This window comes from Parambassis ranga, chromosome 19 (assembly GCF_900634625.1).
Source record: "Parambassis ranga chromosome 19, fParRan2.1, whole genome shotgun sequence".
Taxonomy (NCBI): domain Eukaryota; kingdom Metazoa; phylum Chordata; class Actinopteri; family Ambassidae; genus Parambassis; species Parambassis ranga.
In genome coordinates this window covers 11,668,080-11,681,125 of record NC_041039.1, presented here as the reverse complement: position 1 = coordinate 11,681,125, position 13,046 = coordinate 11,668,080, and the positions used below count along the sequence as shown (strand labels likewise).

The window sequence follows — 13,046 nt, the reverse complement described above, 5'->3', positions numbered from 1 at the left end:
AACTTCACAAATCTCATTTGTTCATTTTACTTTGTCCCAGGTTGCCTCCCACACACACACTTTAACTGAGTGACCCCAACCTCACCTGTTCCCAATTCATCTAATTCTAATATATTCTATATTCTAATTAACTTCTACATACACATGCATCCTGTTTGAAATCATAAACGCTTCAGCAGTTTACACAATAAAAACTTCATCACTTTGCTTTATATGTATATTAAATATTTATTGTACACATTTAAATATAGAAAATTTATATTAAAAAAAGAAACATCTCAGACATCCACATTCAATGTGCTTAATGAGCATAAATATCATACAAGTACCAGTCAGTCAGAACATATAGAGATATTTGCTTGTAAATAAAAGGAGATCGAGCGTTGAGGACTGTCCTCTGTCTTAGTCCATCATGTCCTATCTGCCAAATCCTTGAGGGTCTTTGGCCTTTCTGGACTCCTCTTTCCCGCTTGTTTTGCTGATGTGGTATAAAGTGTTGGCCAGGTTATTAAGCTGGCATGTGCCCAGTTTGCATCCACGCTGAGGTGCACGTCGCCGACGGAGCTTCACCGCCATACTGTCAGTGATGAAGAGGAATAAATATTAACTCAGAAAATAAATCACAACATACACTTCCGGTTGTGCTGATAGAGATAATTAGAGGAAGTGAACACTTTTTGATTTTTGTCACCTTTGTTTCAGGGTGTCCAGGTCCACATGTTTGTACTCTGAATGGAGCGGGACGAGCTGCAGTGATGGAACATGTTGCTCCTGTGTGTCCTCTGACCTTCGCACCTCTGCAGTCTGGACCCCTGGGAGCCCAATCTCTGACCTGTGGATCCAACAGAATGTAGTGTGACTATGATTTAACACGAATGATTACATCACATTTTAGGCAGAAATGTTTTTTTTGTTTCTTCTAAGTAGGAAGCGGTGGATGTTTTTCACTGACCTGTGAGTTAGTCTGAGTGGGGAGGCAGCAGTCAAAGGCACAGTCAGCAGCAGCAGAACAGATATCTCCATACCGCACTGGCCTGTGGTAGAAAAAAGATGAAGAAGATTGATGCTGCAGAAAAATCAATCATTTGTTGAAAAATGTTCTGAATTTCATTAACAAGAATCTCAGACGACACTTACCGCCAAGAAAATGTAAAATCCTGCCCGTTGTCGAGGGAACCATTCGTGGTCTCCTGGATGCTTAAGTCTGTCATCCTTCTTCTGCTTCTGGCCCTTTATAGTGTGATGGGAGGGTGAGGGGGGTGTGTCCGGTTGTTATTATACTGCCTCACCACAAACTCCCACACTAGTAACTCATCAGCGACGGTGGCAGCTTTATCCTCTATTTACAAGAGCCCTGACACTAACATAAACAACCCTTAAACAACAATATCCGAACACAACAATATACTTTGAGTGACCTTGTACCTTTTGTGATGTTTACATTGAGTCTTTCGTCCACTCTTAACTCCGCCGCCGCTGCCGCCCCACCCCCACCCACATCCTCCTCCATCCCTCTGCTCCCTCTGTTCACTTGCTGCTGAGCAATTGTTCCAGAAATGATTCTTTCATTTCCATCACCTGCAGGAAGCCAGCCGAGCCCAAAATAACCCCAATTCTCCTCCAGACTTTTCTTTATCGCCTCATTTTTCCTGTGCCTTTTTCCCTTGAGTCACTTTTGCCGTCACCATGTTTATTCCTGAAGTGTCCTTCGCTCACATCCCTCACCCCCACCCCAACATACAGTGCTTCAAAAACAAGCTCCTTGATCTCACAGCTTTCCTCAAGTTTTGAATAGATTATGATGAAATTACTGCAGTCAGGATTGCTCACAGCTTTATTTACTCAATTCAAAAAATGAACACAGACAATCAAGTGAACTCAAGTTTGGCTCTTGACCACAGAGTAGCATCTCTCCAGGAATTTATTCCAACTCCTGATCTTTTTTTACAAGACTGTAAATCCATCAGGAGCTAGTGTCACGTTTAACTTCTCAGCCCACTTAGTTCACAACTTCCCCCTCTAGAGTCTATTGTGCACCTTTCCTGTGACTAACATCTGGGCAGTTGTCAGAGCAGTGCACTGAGTCATCACTGGCGCTCGTGCACTCTAGCCATCAACTCATTTGGATTACACATCATTATGATTAAGTGTGAGTTATGTTATTCCACAGATGTGAGACGGTGTGCGTGCCACAAGACAGCACAGCTTCACGCCTTTATTTCCAGTTCCTATGCACCTGCTATGGAACATTAATATAAGCTTAAACTTGAGCTCTTTCCAATTCATTTCTGCACCATAATTATTAGTTCATCAGTTATTAATTTTGATTAAACTTTAAGGAAAGCACAGGTAAAAGTAAAAACATATAGGCACATATACAGTTAGGGAAAAAATGATTTGAACCCCTGCTGATTTTATGTTTGCCCACTAACAACAGCCCACAGTTATTTTATGTTACTTCCATTTGTAAATGAGCTGTTGTCTCCAGCTGCTCTGCGACGGTCTTGTAGTCCATTCCAGCCTTGTGTGGGTCCACAGTCTTGTCCCTGACATCCTTGGAAAGCTCTTTGGTCTTGTCCATTGTTGATTGCTTCTGTGAACAGGTGTCGTTTATACAGGTAACGAGCTGAGAGGGCTCCCAATGTCAGCTCCTTACCTGTATAACAGACAGCTGGGGGCAAAAATCTTGCTGATCAATTACTTATTTCATTCATAAAAATGCAAATTAATTTAGATGTTTTTTTGAAAAGCATTTTTCTGGATTTATTTGTTATTGTCTGTCTCTCACTGTTCAGATAAACCTATCATTGACAGTATAGACTGACACTCTACACAGAGGTCAGGTCTGTTTAGACTGTGTGCAGGATATTGTGTCTGAGGTGTTATGACAGTCATGATGTTACTATGATTGCCTAGTGACGCTTGTTTTCTTCCTCTATATATAAAGGTAACTGAGGTCATCCATCTCTCACAGCTCTGATTTGCTGATATTCTTCATCCAATTCATCTTGAAGGAATATGCAGTTGTTTCCAGGAGAGCACTTCGTGTGGACTTTTCTCCCACTATCGCTGACGTAGTGCGTATCCTGTTGTTGTTGTAGGCCCGAAGCCACCAGCCGTCCACTTTAGCCTCCTGGCCCTGTTTCCTCCACCCATGGGGCACAACAGTGAGCATCCTGCCAGGAAAGCCTGTCATTCACTCACATATCACTGGCACTCACTTTTCATCTGTCAGGGCGCTCGAGAACATTCGTTACAAGTGTGTGTGTGTGAACCTCCAGTGTAGTGTGTGTGATGGTCAGATAAGCTTAAAACAACAGCAGGTTATTTGCATGAACAAAATCTGATCATACCAGACCAAAAAACAGTGCCATCTTGTGGGAGTAGAAACAAACAAATGCATAATATTATCCACAGTTACAGAAAAAAAAACAGAAGAAAATATAATTACAGTTACAGAAATTTTTTTTTTACAGTTTTGCCTTTGATATCATTTTAAAATAGATTTTACATCATACATTTAATAATAAAATTGTTATCTTCTTCTTATTCAAGATTGATTGATAACATTGATAAATAAAAGTCAATTTTTAGCAACCTAAAATTAGCAGTGTCATTAAATGTGAACCTGCAGATGTATTTTTCCAGCCCGGCTTACCCCTTACTTGCACCAACATGGTTGTGCAACAACTAAAGGAGCATGATAAAAATAAATAAATGGTTATTTTCCTGAGCTATTAACAGATTTCAGTTAAAGAGTGGCAATGCTAGAAAGACAGAGAGAGAGAGAGAGAGAGAGAGAGAGCTGTGCCACGCTAGTCTGGGAAACCTGTAAAAGGTTAGAGGGTCAAACTGAGAGATATAAGCTTAGAGTCCATTAGGGGATTATAACCATAAACACTCCACGGCTCCTGCATCTCTCCTGGATTAAAAAGAGAGCGAGGGGCAGAGAGAGAGAGAGAGAGAGAGTTGGACTTAGTGTACGAGGGTGACTGGAAAGCAGTTGAAGTGAGCAAATTCAAAGACAGAAGACAACACACTGCAAAAATTGTAGAGGGAGAGATAAAAAACAAAGTTGGAGTGGTGTCACCTTTGATTAAGGTGATTTTGCTTACCTGTGATACATCACCTGGCTGACAGTGAACAGCAGAAGGTAAGTTAAGACAAACATAATCTGTCTGTTTACTGTCCGCAGTCTTAATATGTGTGCATATCTTTCCTTTCACTATGGTACTATGTAAAAAATTAAATATGCCTGTCTGATTTTATCACCATGTCATCAATTGTTCACCAACAATGCGGTTGCTATGGAGATGAACGGTGTTCCTATGTCAATTATTAGCTTTTATACTCACATTCTGGGTCAACAATAGACCCAATATACACTGTATACAATATGTTTCGTCCCCATACATTTAACCTGTGTCACCATCATCTTCATTATTGTTGTGTAACTTTAATTTTGTTATTGTCTGTGTGCTCAGTAACCATGAATGTGGATATTGAAGGGATTATCCAGTGCATCAAGCAAGGGGATGAAAATGGTGTTCAATCACAGCTGCAGGAATTTAACAAAGAGGTACACACAACACACACACACACTCTTCCATACATAACACACTGCTGCTGGTGACATTAGCAGACCATCTAATATTATCACTTATTATTTCTCCCTCTGCAGTATGCTCAGTGCTTCTTCTTCGACGCAGAGGAGAAGGAACGCAAGAAAGTAAGTGGTTGTATAGCACTGAGTTTACTGTCACACAAGCACACAGGTGTCCTTTCAGTGTTCCTTAAATCCTCACCTCATACACCTCCTCTCATCCACCACTCCCCACCCTCACCTCACAGTCTGTCTGTGATTAGTAATTCTGCTGTATCAGTTGTCCCTGATCCTCTCTCCTTGCATACTCAAGCAGATTGAGTCCAGGCAAAGTGATTGATTAATGAGTGCACTCCTAACACTCTGTGATAGAAGTGTGTCAGTCCTAATTTTTAAATTGCTAAAAGTAGCATCAAATGTACTTATATATAATTTGTTTTAAGTTTATTGACACTTTTCTTTCTGTTCTGCCACATTGCTATTTAAAAATGGATTGTCCACCTCCTAAAGAAAAGAAAACTAGAAGAGGTACAGTGATATTCAGTTTTTATATTAAATGTACTGCTCTTATATCATCTTATATCAAATCATAAATCATAATTCAGTATGAGAATGCAGTTTTTTTTTCTTTGTTGTACCAGTTCAGAAAGAATAAAGTGAGGGACTATGCCGATTCTGACTCTGACTTTGATGAGTACGATCAAGTGGATCGAGACCTCATCCTCAGACAGGTGAGTGCAGATGTTGTTGTTGGCTCCTTTGAGGGAACAATGTTCAGGTAAACTTAAGGTTTTTCTCTTCCCCTCTGCAGAATTTAGCTGTTGTCCTTGTGAGGTTCATCAAAACTGGAGTCCAAACCCGTGCATTAAAAGTATCTCTACACACCCTAAGGATCCTGACCAGGGACAAAAAGGTCCTCGGCCCACTGGTGACTGACAGTGCTCTCCTAACTCTGGCCAGACTCGCTGGGCTGACCACCGCTGACATCGGTGATGAAGCCAACGACCCGGACTCAGATTTCTACGATAACATCATTGCATCTCTTGCTGAGGCCAAACTGCTACAGGGCCGCAACGAAGAGGACGAAGGTGAAGGTGAAGCCCATGACCAGAATGACGAGTGCGCTGCCTTCGAAGAAGACACCAAGAGTGACATCAGCACCACCAACAGCGGAGATCTGGACAGCATCAGTTGGTTTGGGAGCCACAGAACCAGCATCAATGAAATGCACAGAGGCAGCATTCATTCCAGGGTGCTGGAGCAAGGGAGGAGGGATCGCAGGGAGAGCAAGGTGGCGGGGGACGAAGAGGAGGATGAAGGGGAGTATGCACAGAGAAAAGAGGCCATGAAGGTGCTGTGTAACGTGGTATACAACAGTACCTGGGCACAGGAGAGGTTCAGCGCTCTCAGGTGGGTTTCCACAGACTTCAGGCTGTCTTTCAGGCTCAGCCTTTAACAAAGAGAGAACTCTACAGTAGAAAAGCAGAGACATGCCCTGTAAACTATTTGATGATGCTGCCAAACATACACACATTATATCCAGCTCTGGCTGAAAGGTACACGTCGTTGCTTGTTCAGGTGAAGGGTTATTATGACAAAACCCAACTTGACTGACTGTAGTGTTGCATATTTCCCGGTAGCTAACCTCTTGTTGTTTTTGTCTGTCAGGCTCATGTGTGGTCTCATAGAGCATCTGTCCTCCAGTGTTAGCTGCTCATCTCAATCCAGTGTTCACTTCTATGAACTACGCCTCTTGTTCCTCATCACTGCACTACGGCCAGAGCTCAGCACTCAACTCCAACAGGTCTCATAGCCCCAAAGAATATAATGTGTGGTAAAGGTCACCACGCTCCGTTTGTCTTAATATTAACATGAAGACACTTTTTCTGCTTCCTCCCTGCCTGCAGGAGGGAGGAGTGTCCATCCTCACTGCGACTTTAGAGAACTGCCTGGAGGTGCAGTGGAAGGACCAGTATGAGTGTGTGCTGAATCCAACAGCACCTCCCATCTCTCTGAATGCCTCTCAGTGTGTCATTGAGATCCTCAAAATCCTCTTCAACATCACCTACAGAAGCCACAGACAGGAACCGAGTGAGGTTAGTTAATATGAACAGGAAGAGAAACTGTGGTCGTAGATGTGTGGATGAGGATGTGTACTGTGGTTGTGTGCTGTACAGGTAGCCAGTATAAACAAGTTGAGAGTACAGTACTTTGACAAAGACAAATGAGTAGCAGTGTGTGTTTTCTCTCCCCTTCAGGATGATGCTGCTCTGTATCGACACCTGGTGGCGATCCTGCGCCTCTGCCTGATGAGGAAGTGTTTGCTGACCGATGAAACTAACGAGCTGCAGGGGTGAGCATGAAGTAAAAGTGGACTAAGACATACTTTGTCCACCTGTTCTCTTTCCTCAACTCTTCTTCTCTCAATCCCACAGTCACACAGTCAACCTGTTGTCGGCGCTGCCTCTTCAGTGTCTGGATGTGCTGCTGATCGCGCCTCCGGCGCCAGACTCACAGCAGTGCCAGGGGGTCAACATGGACTGCGTCCACGTCCTGCTGATGTTCTTGGAGAAACGCCTAGATTCGGTGATTTGTGGATTTGTCCCTAAAACATATATTTCAATTTTTTTTTCTTTTTTGAAAGCAAAACTGAAATAACCACAAAGCTTTGTCCTGGTTTGTGTGATTCTAGGGTGAAAAGATGAAAGAGAAGCTGACACCAATCCTCAATCTGCTGACAGAGAGCTGCAGGGTCCACAGAGAAACACGCATCTACATCAGAAAACATGTAACATGCCCTGAAAATGTTTAATTTGAAGGTTTTCCATTACACAAGTAATCGAAAATGTTACAACCACCCACGATTTCTGATATGCTGTGGCCACCTGAACCAGCTCTGACATGCTGAGGCATGGACTCTGCAAAATAAAGGGTGTGTGACACCATGATGCTAGCAGCAGAGATGTGAATTGGAGCTGCAGCAAATCAGATTTGTTCCAGTACACCTTTCAGCTATCTGCCTTTGACAGTCTGGCCTGAGTCATTGCAACTCCAGCAAGTTCACTACAAAAAAATGACCTCAGCACGCTGTAGCATAACAACACAATTAGAGTTATTAGTTTCGTCTTTCAGTGTTCATAATTTTATTTTTCTGCTCATCTGTGTGTGTTAGATCCTGCCTCCTCTGAGAGACGTGTCACACAGGCCGGAGGAGGGCTCCACAGCCAAGAATCGTCTGGTCCGCCTCATGACTCATCTGGACACAGACCTCAAACACTGCGCCGCTGACTTCATCTTTGTCCTCTGCAAGGAAAACGGTGAGGTTGATATGAGACAGAAGATGCACTTTACTTTTGCTGTGATCTAAACTCACCTCTTTATTTTTTTCCCAGTGAGGCGTTTTGTGAAGTACACAGGTTACGGAAATGCAGCAGGTCTCCTGGCCACCCGGGGTCTGCTGGAGGGCCAGCGAGGCAAGAGCTACAGCACCGAAGGCCAATACTCCAGCGACTCAGATTCAGACACAGAGGAGTACAGGCAGGTCAAAGACCGTATCAACCCAGTGACGGGTAGGGTGGAGGCCAAGCAGCCTGACCCCATGGAGGGTATGACAGAGGAGGAGAAGGAGGAGGAGGCAAAGAGGCTGATCATGCTCTTCAACAAGCTTTCTAGGTCAGCAACACACACACACAGACACAGAATAAATGTAGCAGTGGTAAGAAATATTCAAGCTTTCAAAGATCTTTAGAGTTCTTCTTCAGTCTTCACTGCATTTCAAATGTGGTTGTTAAATACTTCATGTTTGTGCAGAGATAACATCATCCAGCCAATGCAAGTCAACGAAGAGGGAAAGCTGGTTCCGATGCCAGGACTGACAGTAAACACGCTGGCCGAGGAGGCAAAGTCTGAGTCTGAGAATGACAGAGAAGCTGGAGAAGAGGAGAAAAACTGAGAGAACAGAAACTTTTTTGTAAATATCTCATTTCTAAAGTTTGTTGTCAGTGCATAAACATTGGGTGTAATCACGAAGGAAAGGAAAGGCATGTGCAGTAGTTGCTCATCTAGAGCCAATCAGCCATTCTGACTAAAAAAATGATTTCTAAGCAGCTAATTTTGTGTTTCTTTATTTATTTATTTATTTATGGATGCAAAGTAGTAGAATAGAGAGAAGCATTGAGATCACACTAGTTTTAATTCTGTGTATTTAGCAGTTCCTGAAAAGGACCTGATTTTAACGGTAATGATAATACTCATACATGTTTTAATAAAGTCTTAAAATCATGTTTTGTTGTGATGAAATTTGCGTTCAGTTGTCCACAGTCTACTCACATATGCCGACTTGAATCAGTTTGCACTTCTTTATGGTTTTGGTTCATTAGCATTAACATAATGAATGTAACAGATCAGCAGGATGACTGACAGCTTGGATTACCCACCCTGCTGTTTTGCTCCATAACAAGAAGAAAAAAAAACAAGAGTGCGTTTATTTCAGCATGCAGAGGCAGAATATGAAATGAACAACAGTCCTGTGGAAGCACTTACTGTTTAAATCCAGAGCTGAGTGACAAGACCTTTATTTTATACAAGATTTATTTTCAGACACACTAGCACCAATGACATGCCAGACAAAAATTTCTTTAAACATTATTAAACCCTTTGATTCCTTGGATGATTCATCATAAAATGTCGGTAAACATGAAAATCCCAAGGGTTTTCCACCCAAAGATTAAGGTAAACAGTGACTACAAAGGCAACAAGGTGCGTCAGTACAGCTCCATCATTTCTTCCAGGGACATCTGCAGCTCCACAGACTGCAGGGAGGAGGCGCCACCAGCAACAGCAATAGTCTTCAGTAACTCCATTGAAGTGAGCACCACCTGAAACAGACACGACCACAAGAATGACAAGTGCCACTATTAAGCTTGACGGGAGCCATGAAATCTTTAAAAAGAAACTTTCTGTATGAGCTTTTTTTTCTCAGCATGCACTCCAGTGTGGAGGTGAGAAGCAGAAGAAGGCGTTTACACCTGAAGGATCAGCTGTCAGCAGCAGTATTCAGGCTTTGTTCCCTCAGAGCTGTTAATCAATACTGAGACAGAATTGCCTCTTGAAAAGCTCTGCTGACTGCATAATTTTAGTAGATCACCAGGAAACATGGTTAACATTTTTAAAGTTTGAATCACCTCCACTGTGATGAGTTTCTTCTCCCAAGGTCTGTTGTCTGGATCAGGCCACTTCTCCCCAAGACAAAAAAACAGGGAGCTGGGAGGGCCTTCTCTCCCACCGATGAAGTCCAAAATTCCTATTGACAAAAACACTCTTAACTGCAGTCTCAGATGCTGCAGGTTCATGTGTATGCTGGGAAAAAGCTAAATAATCACCCACCTTGTAAAAAATCCTTGACCATGTAGAGTCGTTGAGGCTGCAGTTTGGAAACCTCTTGGGGCTGCGTGCTGTGGTCAAACTTGGACAAGCTCCAGAAAGCTCTGATTTCACCCCGCCGCTGGCCGTAGACCACATTGTCCGACACCCCCACATCCAAGCCATCTCCCAGCTTGTCCAGAATCCGCTGGGTCAGACTGGCCTGGGTTTGATCTAACATGGTTCCCAGACGTGGTAGAGAGACCACAGAGAGGCCTGACTCATAATCCAGATCTGTCCCGATTAGGTCTGGCCTGATGTGAAGACATTTAAAATGAATTAAACGTGGAGCATTCATCAGAGCTTTGATGAAGGTTTAATTGAGTGTTTACCTGTAGACTAAGCGGATTCCAGCTTCATTTTCTACCAGCTGCTCCTTCACTTTCACCCCTCTGTAGTACACTGATACCTTGAACTGTGTTTCTATGGATTCAGAAATATATATAAATATATATATATAGTGATTTCTTTGTATTTGTAAACTCCCCCTTTTCACCATCACAGCAGCGGCATAACCCCAACTCACTGAAATGATCTCCAGCTCTTGTCTCTCTCAATGTATCTATGAAATGTGCCGCTAACTGCTCATCACAGGCCCCTCCCACATCTTCCTCCATTGGATGTGCCGGTTGCTCAGGCAACCCAGTTTCACAGACAGCACCCTTAAACGTTACTGGATACTGCTGTTGCCCAGGCAACGGGTGTCCACCAATCGCAGCCTGATTCTGTGACTGCTGTTGCTCAGGAGGAGGCTCAAAGCCTGCGGTGCCCTCTGTAGAAAAAAGTTAGAGAGAGTGTTTCTGGGAAAGTACCGTGAATACTCACAGTGCAGCAGTAAAGAGGAAGTGATGAGATGCCTACCTGCTCCAGGGCCAATGTTCAGTCCCTCCAGACATGCCTGGAGAATATCCTGGCTGGCTGAGGACTCTGCCAGAAAAATATGGATTAGTTCACACAAACCCTCACAGACAAATAAATAATACAAAAGTAGCTGCTTACGTGCCAGCACATTTTCTTCTGGAATGAAGAGGCATGGGACCTGGCTCTGAGACACGATTAATCCTATCATTACACATCATCTACATATCCTTTACACTTCTTAACAAGTAAAGGTTGCTTACTTCTTGTATTGGGAGGCCATATTCCTCGAATAAATCATTGTCGTCTTGCTCCTGGGATCCAGCAGAAGAGTTAGCTTTGAGAGCGGAAGCAAAAGACTGCATTAATCATTTAATCCTGTTTAGAAACTGTAGTCACCGCTGTATTTGCATTCCTACCATGATCAATCACAGACATGCAGCAACATGGAAATCAGGTGAGAAGCTGATCAGATATGAGCTTCATGTAACTACGTGTTCTAAAATCCATGCACAGCACTACACCTGAGTATTCTATGCACGAGAAGTGTCCATAGGTGCAATTAAACATGATACAAAATGACAATTTTGCATAAATTAAAGTGGCAGAGAAAGTGTATTTGGTGGCTCTGCATCCTGGTGGACTCTCACCTCCTGACCCTAAGTCGTCCGGCCAGTGAAACACTTTGTGCGGGTTAGCAGTATCGTTCTTGTTATCGGCCACCAGCTTAAAGCCTTTAGCTCGGAGGGCGCTGCGGAAGTTCCTCTTCCACACTGAGGGGTCTCCCTGCGCCCGGCCATTGCCGCTCACCTCTGCCCAGGCCTGCAGGAGGACAAACAGGAAGAGAAACATGAACAGATCTGATGGATAGATAGTTTCTGTGTTTTTTTGTTGTTGTTGTTTTTAAACACACAACATTTATAATGACCTTAAAAATGAGGATATCCGTGTCAGAGGAGTCCTGCCTCAAAGCGTGTTTCCAGGGGATGGAGAACTCTGTTCGCTCCGGGTTTGTCCAGAAGACGCCAGGATAGATAGAGCTGTCAATCTTCACCTTCAGCCAAGGGATGAGCAGAGGCTTCGAATGTGACATTTCTACAGAAGCAAGACAAAAACAGGAAACATCAACATCACACTCTCATTCATACCAAATGTATTTGTATTTAAATTGTACTTTTACAATTATTATTTGAAGTCAATGGTTTCCTGCAGATGGTGCTATTTAGCCATTTAATTGCTTAATGTAATGAAAATATGATCCAAAAATACAAACCTAAAACTGCAACAACAAAAAAAAGTCAGCTGAGATAATGATAATCAGAATTACAACATATTTCCTAATTCATTCTGACTTTGTTCACTCTCAAACTATTTATTGGGGGATATAGGGTACTTCCACATTCAGATGTCTGTAGTTCTGTGGTGCATCATTTGCAACTGCTGAATTGTAAATGAAAGAGAAAGCAGGAGAGTGATGACAGACCTTCACTGCCAACACTGTGATATGATTTTTAAAAACAACTCCATGAAACATGAGACATGTTAATATACTGTACAGTCATTCATTGTATTGTTGTGTTCAAAGTCTATAAGTTACATAAAGAAGAAATATCAGTAGTCTAATAGGTTACTGAAACTGCACCTCTTTCTGCACAACAATATAATCTGAAAATGTAGACACACTCCTACCTGTAGTGTCGAGTTTCAGGCCGGGTGCAGGTGCAGTTCAAACCGCTGCGTCAGTGTAGACTCGCCTTCAGGGTCAGGAGTCAAAAATGTGCTGTTGTTGAGCGTGTGATGTAATATGTAAAGCTGTGCGTGTCACACTGTCATTCAGTCCCAGCAGCGGAGTCCTTAAATACAGACGGGGCCCCGCTGCTTAAAGTCTGTTCTCAGGAAACTCCCGAGTCGTTGGTTTCGTTTTCCACATTTGACGTCACTGAGGGTTCCTGCCAGCTGGCCCCCACTAGATGGAGGTAAACACACACACACACACACACACACACACACAACATTACATACAGATCACGTTTTATTTATTTTTCTCTATGTTAAATAACCATTAACCAACAGACTCTGGCAGGTCCTTCTGTTTTTTTTAAAGGTCCCGGGCTCACCTTAAAATTAGATGTGTGTCAACACTGTCACCTTTACACTATAGCAA

General features: G+C 43.0%; 2 protein-coding genes across 3 annotated transcripts; one reads left to right on the top strand and one right to left on the bottom strand.

Annotated features, from left to right (window-relative positions):
- Positions 1-4,016: 4,016 nt before the first annotated feature.
- Positions 4,017-8,602, top strand: LOC114452296 (synembryn-A). The gene is made up of 14 exons (XM_028431541.1): positions 4,017-4,153; positions 4,485-4,579; positions 4,682-4,729; positions 5,114-5,131; positions 5,245-5,334; positions 5,415-6,013; positions 6,272-6,407; positions 6,511-6,699; positions 6,862-6,956; positions 7,039-7,189; positions 7,296-7,391; positions 7,776-7,920; positions 7,996-8,275; positions 8,414-8,602. The coding sequence occupies exons 2-14, from the start codon at positions 4,490-4,492 to the stop codon at positions 8,553-8,555; spliced, it is 2,079 nt and encodes a 692-aa protein (XP_028287342.1). The 5' UTR covers positions 4,017-4,153; positions 4,485-4,489; the 3' UTR covers positions 8,556-8,602.
- A 539-nt stretch (positions 8,603-9,141) lies between these two features.
- Positions 9,142-12,798, bottom strand: irf3 (interferon regulatory factor 3). 2 transcript variants are annotated; one of them, XM_028431543.1, is made up of 11 exons: positions 12,572-12,798; positions 11,811-11,977; positions 11,533-11,704; positions 11,146-11,219; positions 11,024-11,069; positions 10,886-10,951; positions 10,551-10,796; positions 10,357-10,447; positions 9,989-10,278; positions 9,787-9,905; positions 9,142-9,480 (listed from the first exon to the last, which is right to left on the bottom strand). In XM_028431543.1, the coding sequence occupies exons 2-11, from the start codon at positions 11,973-11,975 to the stop codon at positions 9,367-9,369; spliced, it is 1,383 nt and encodes a 460-aa protein (XP_028287344.1). In that variant the 5' UTR covers positions 11,976-11,977; positions 12,572-12,798; the 3' UTR covers positions 9,142-9,366. The 2 variants fall into 2 exon arrangements, with proteins under 2 accessions (XP_028287344.1, XP_028287343.1); XM_028431542.1 differs by having other exon boundaries at positions 10,886-11,069.
- Positions 12,799-13,046: the final 248 nt, after the last annotated feature.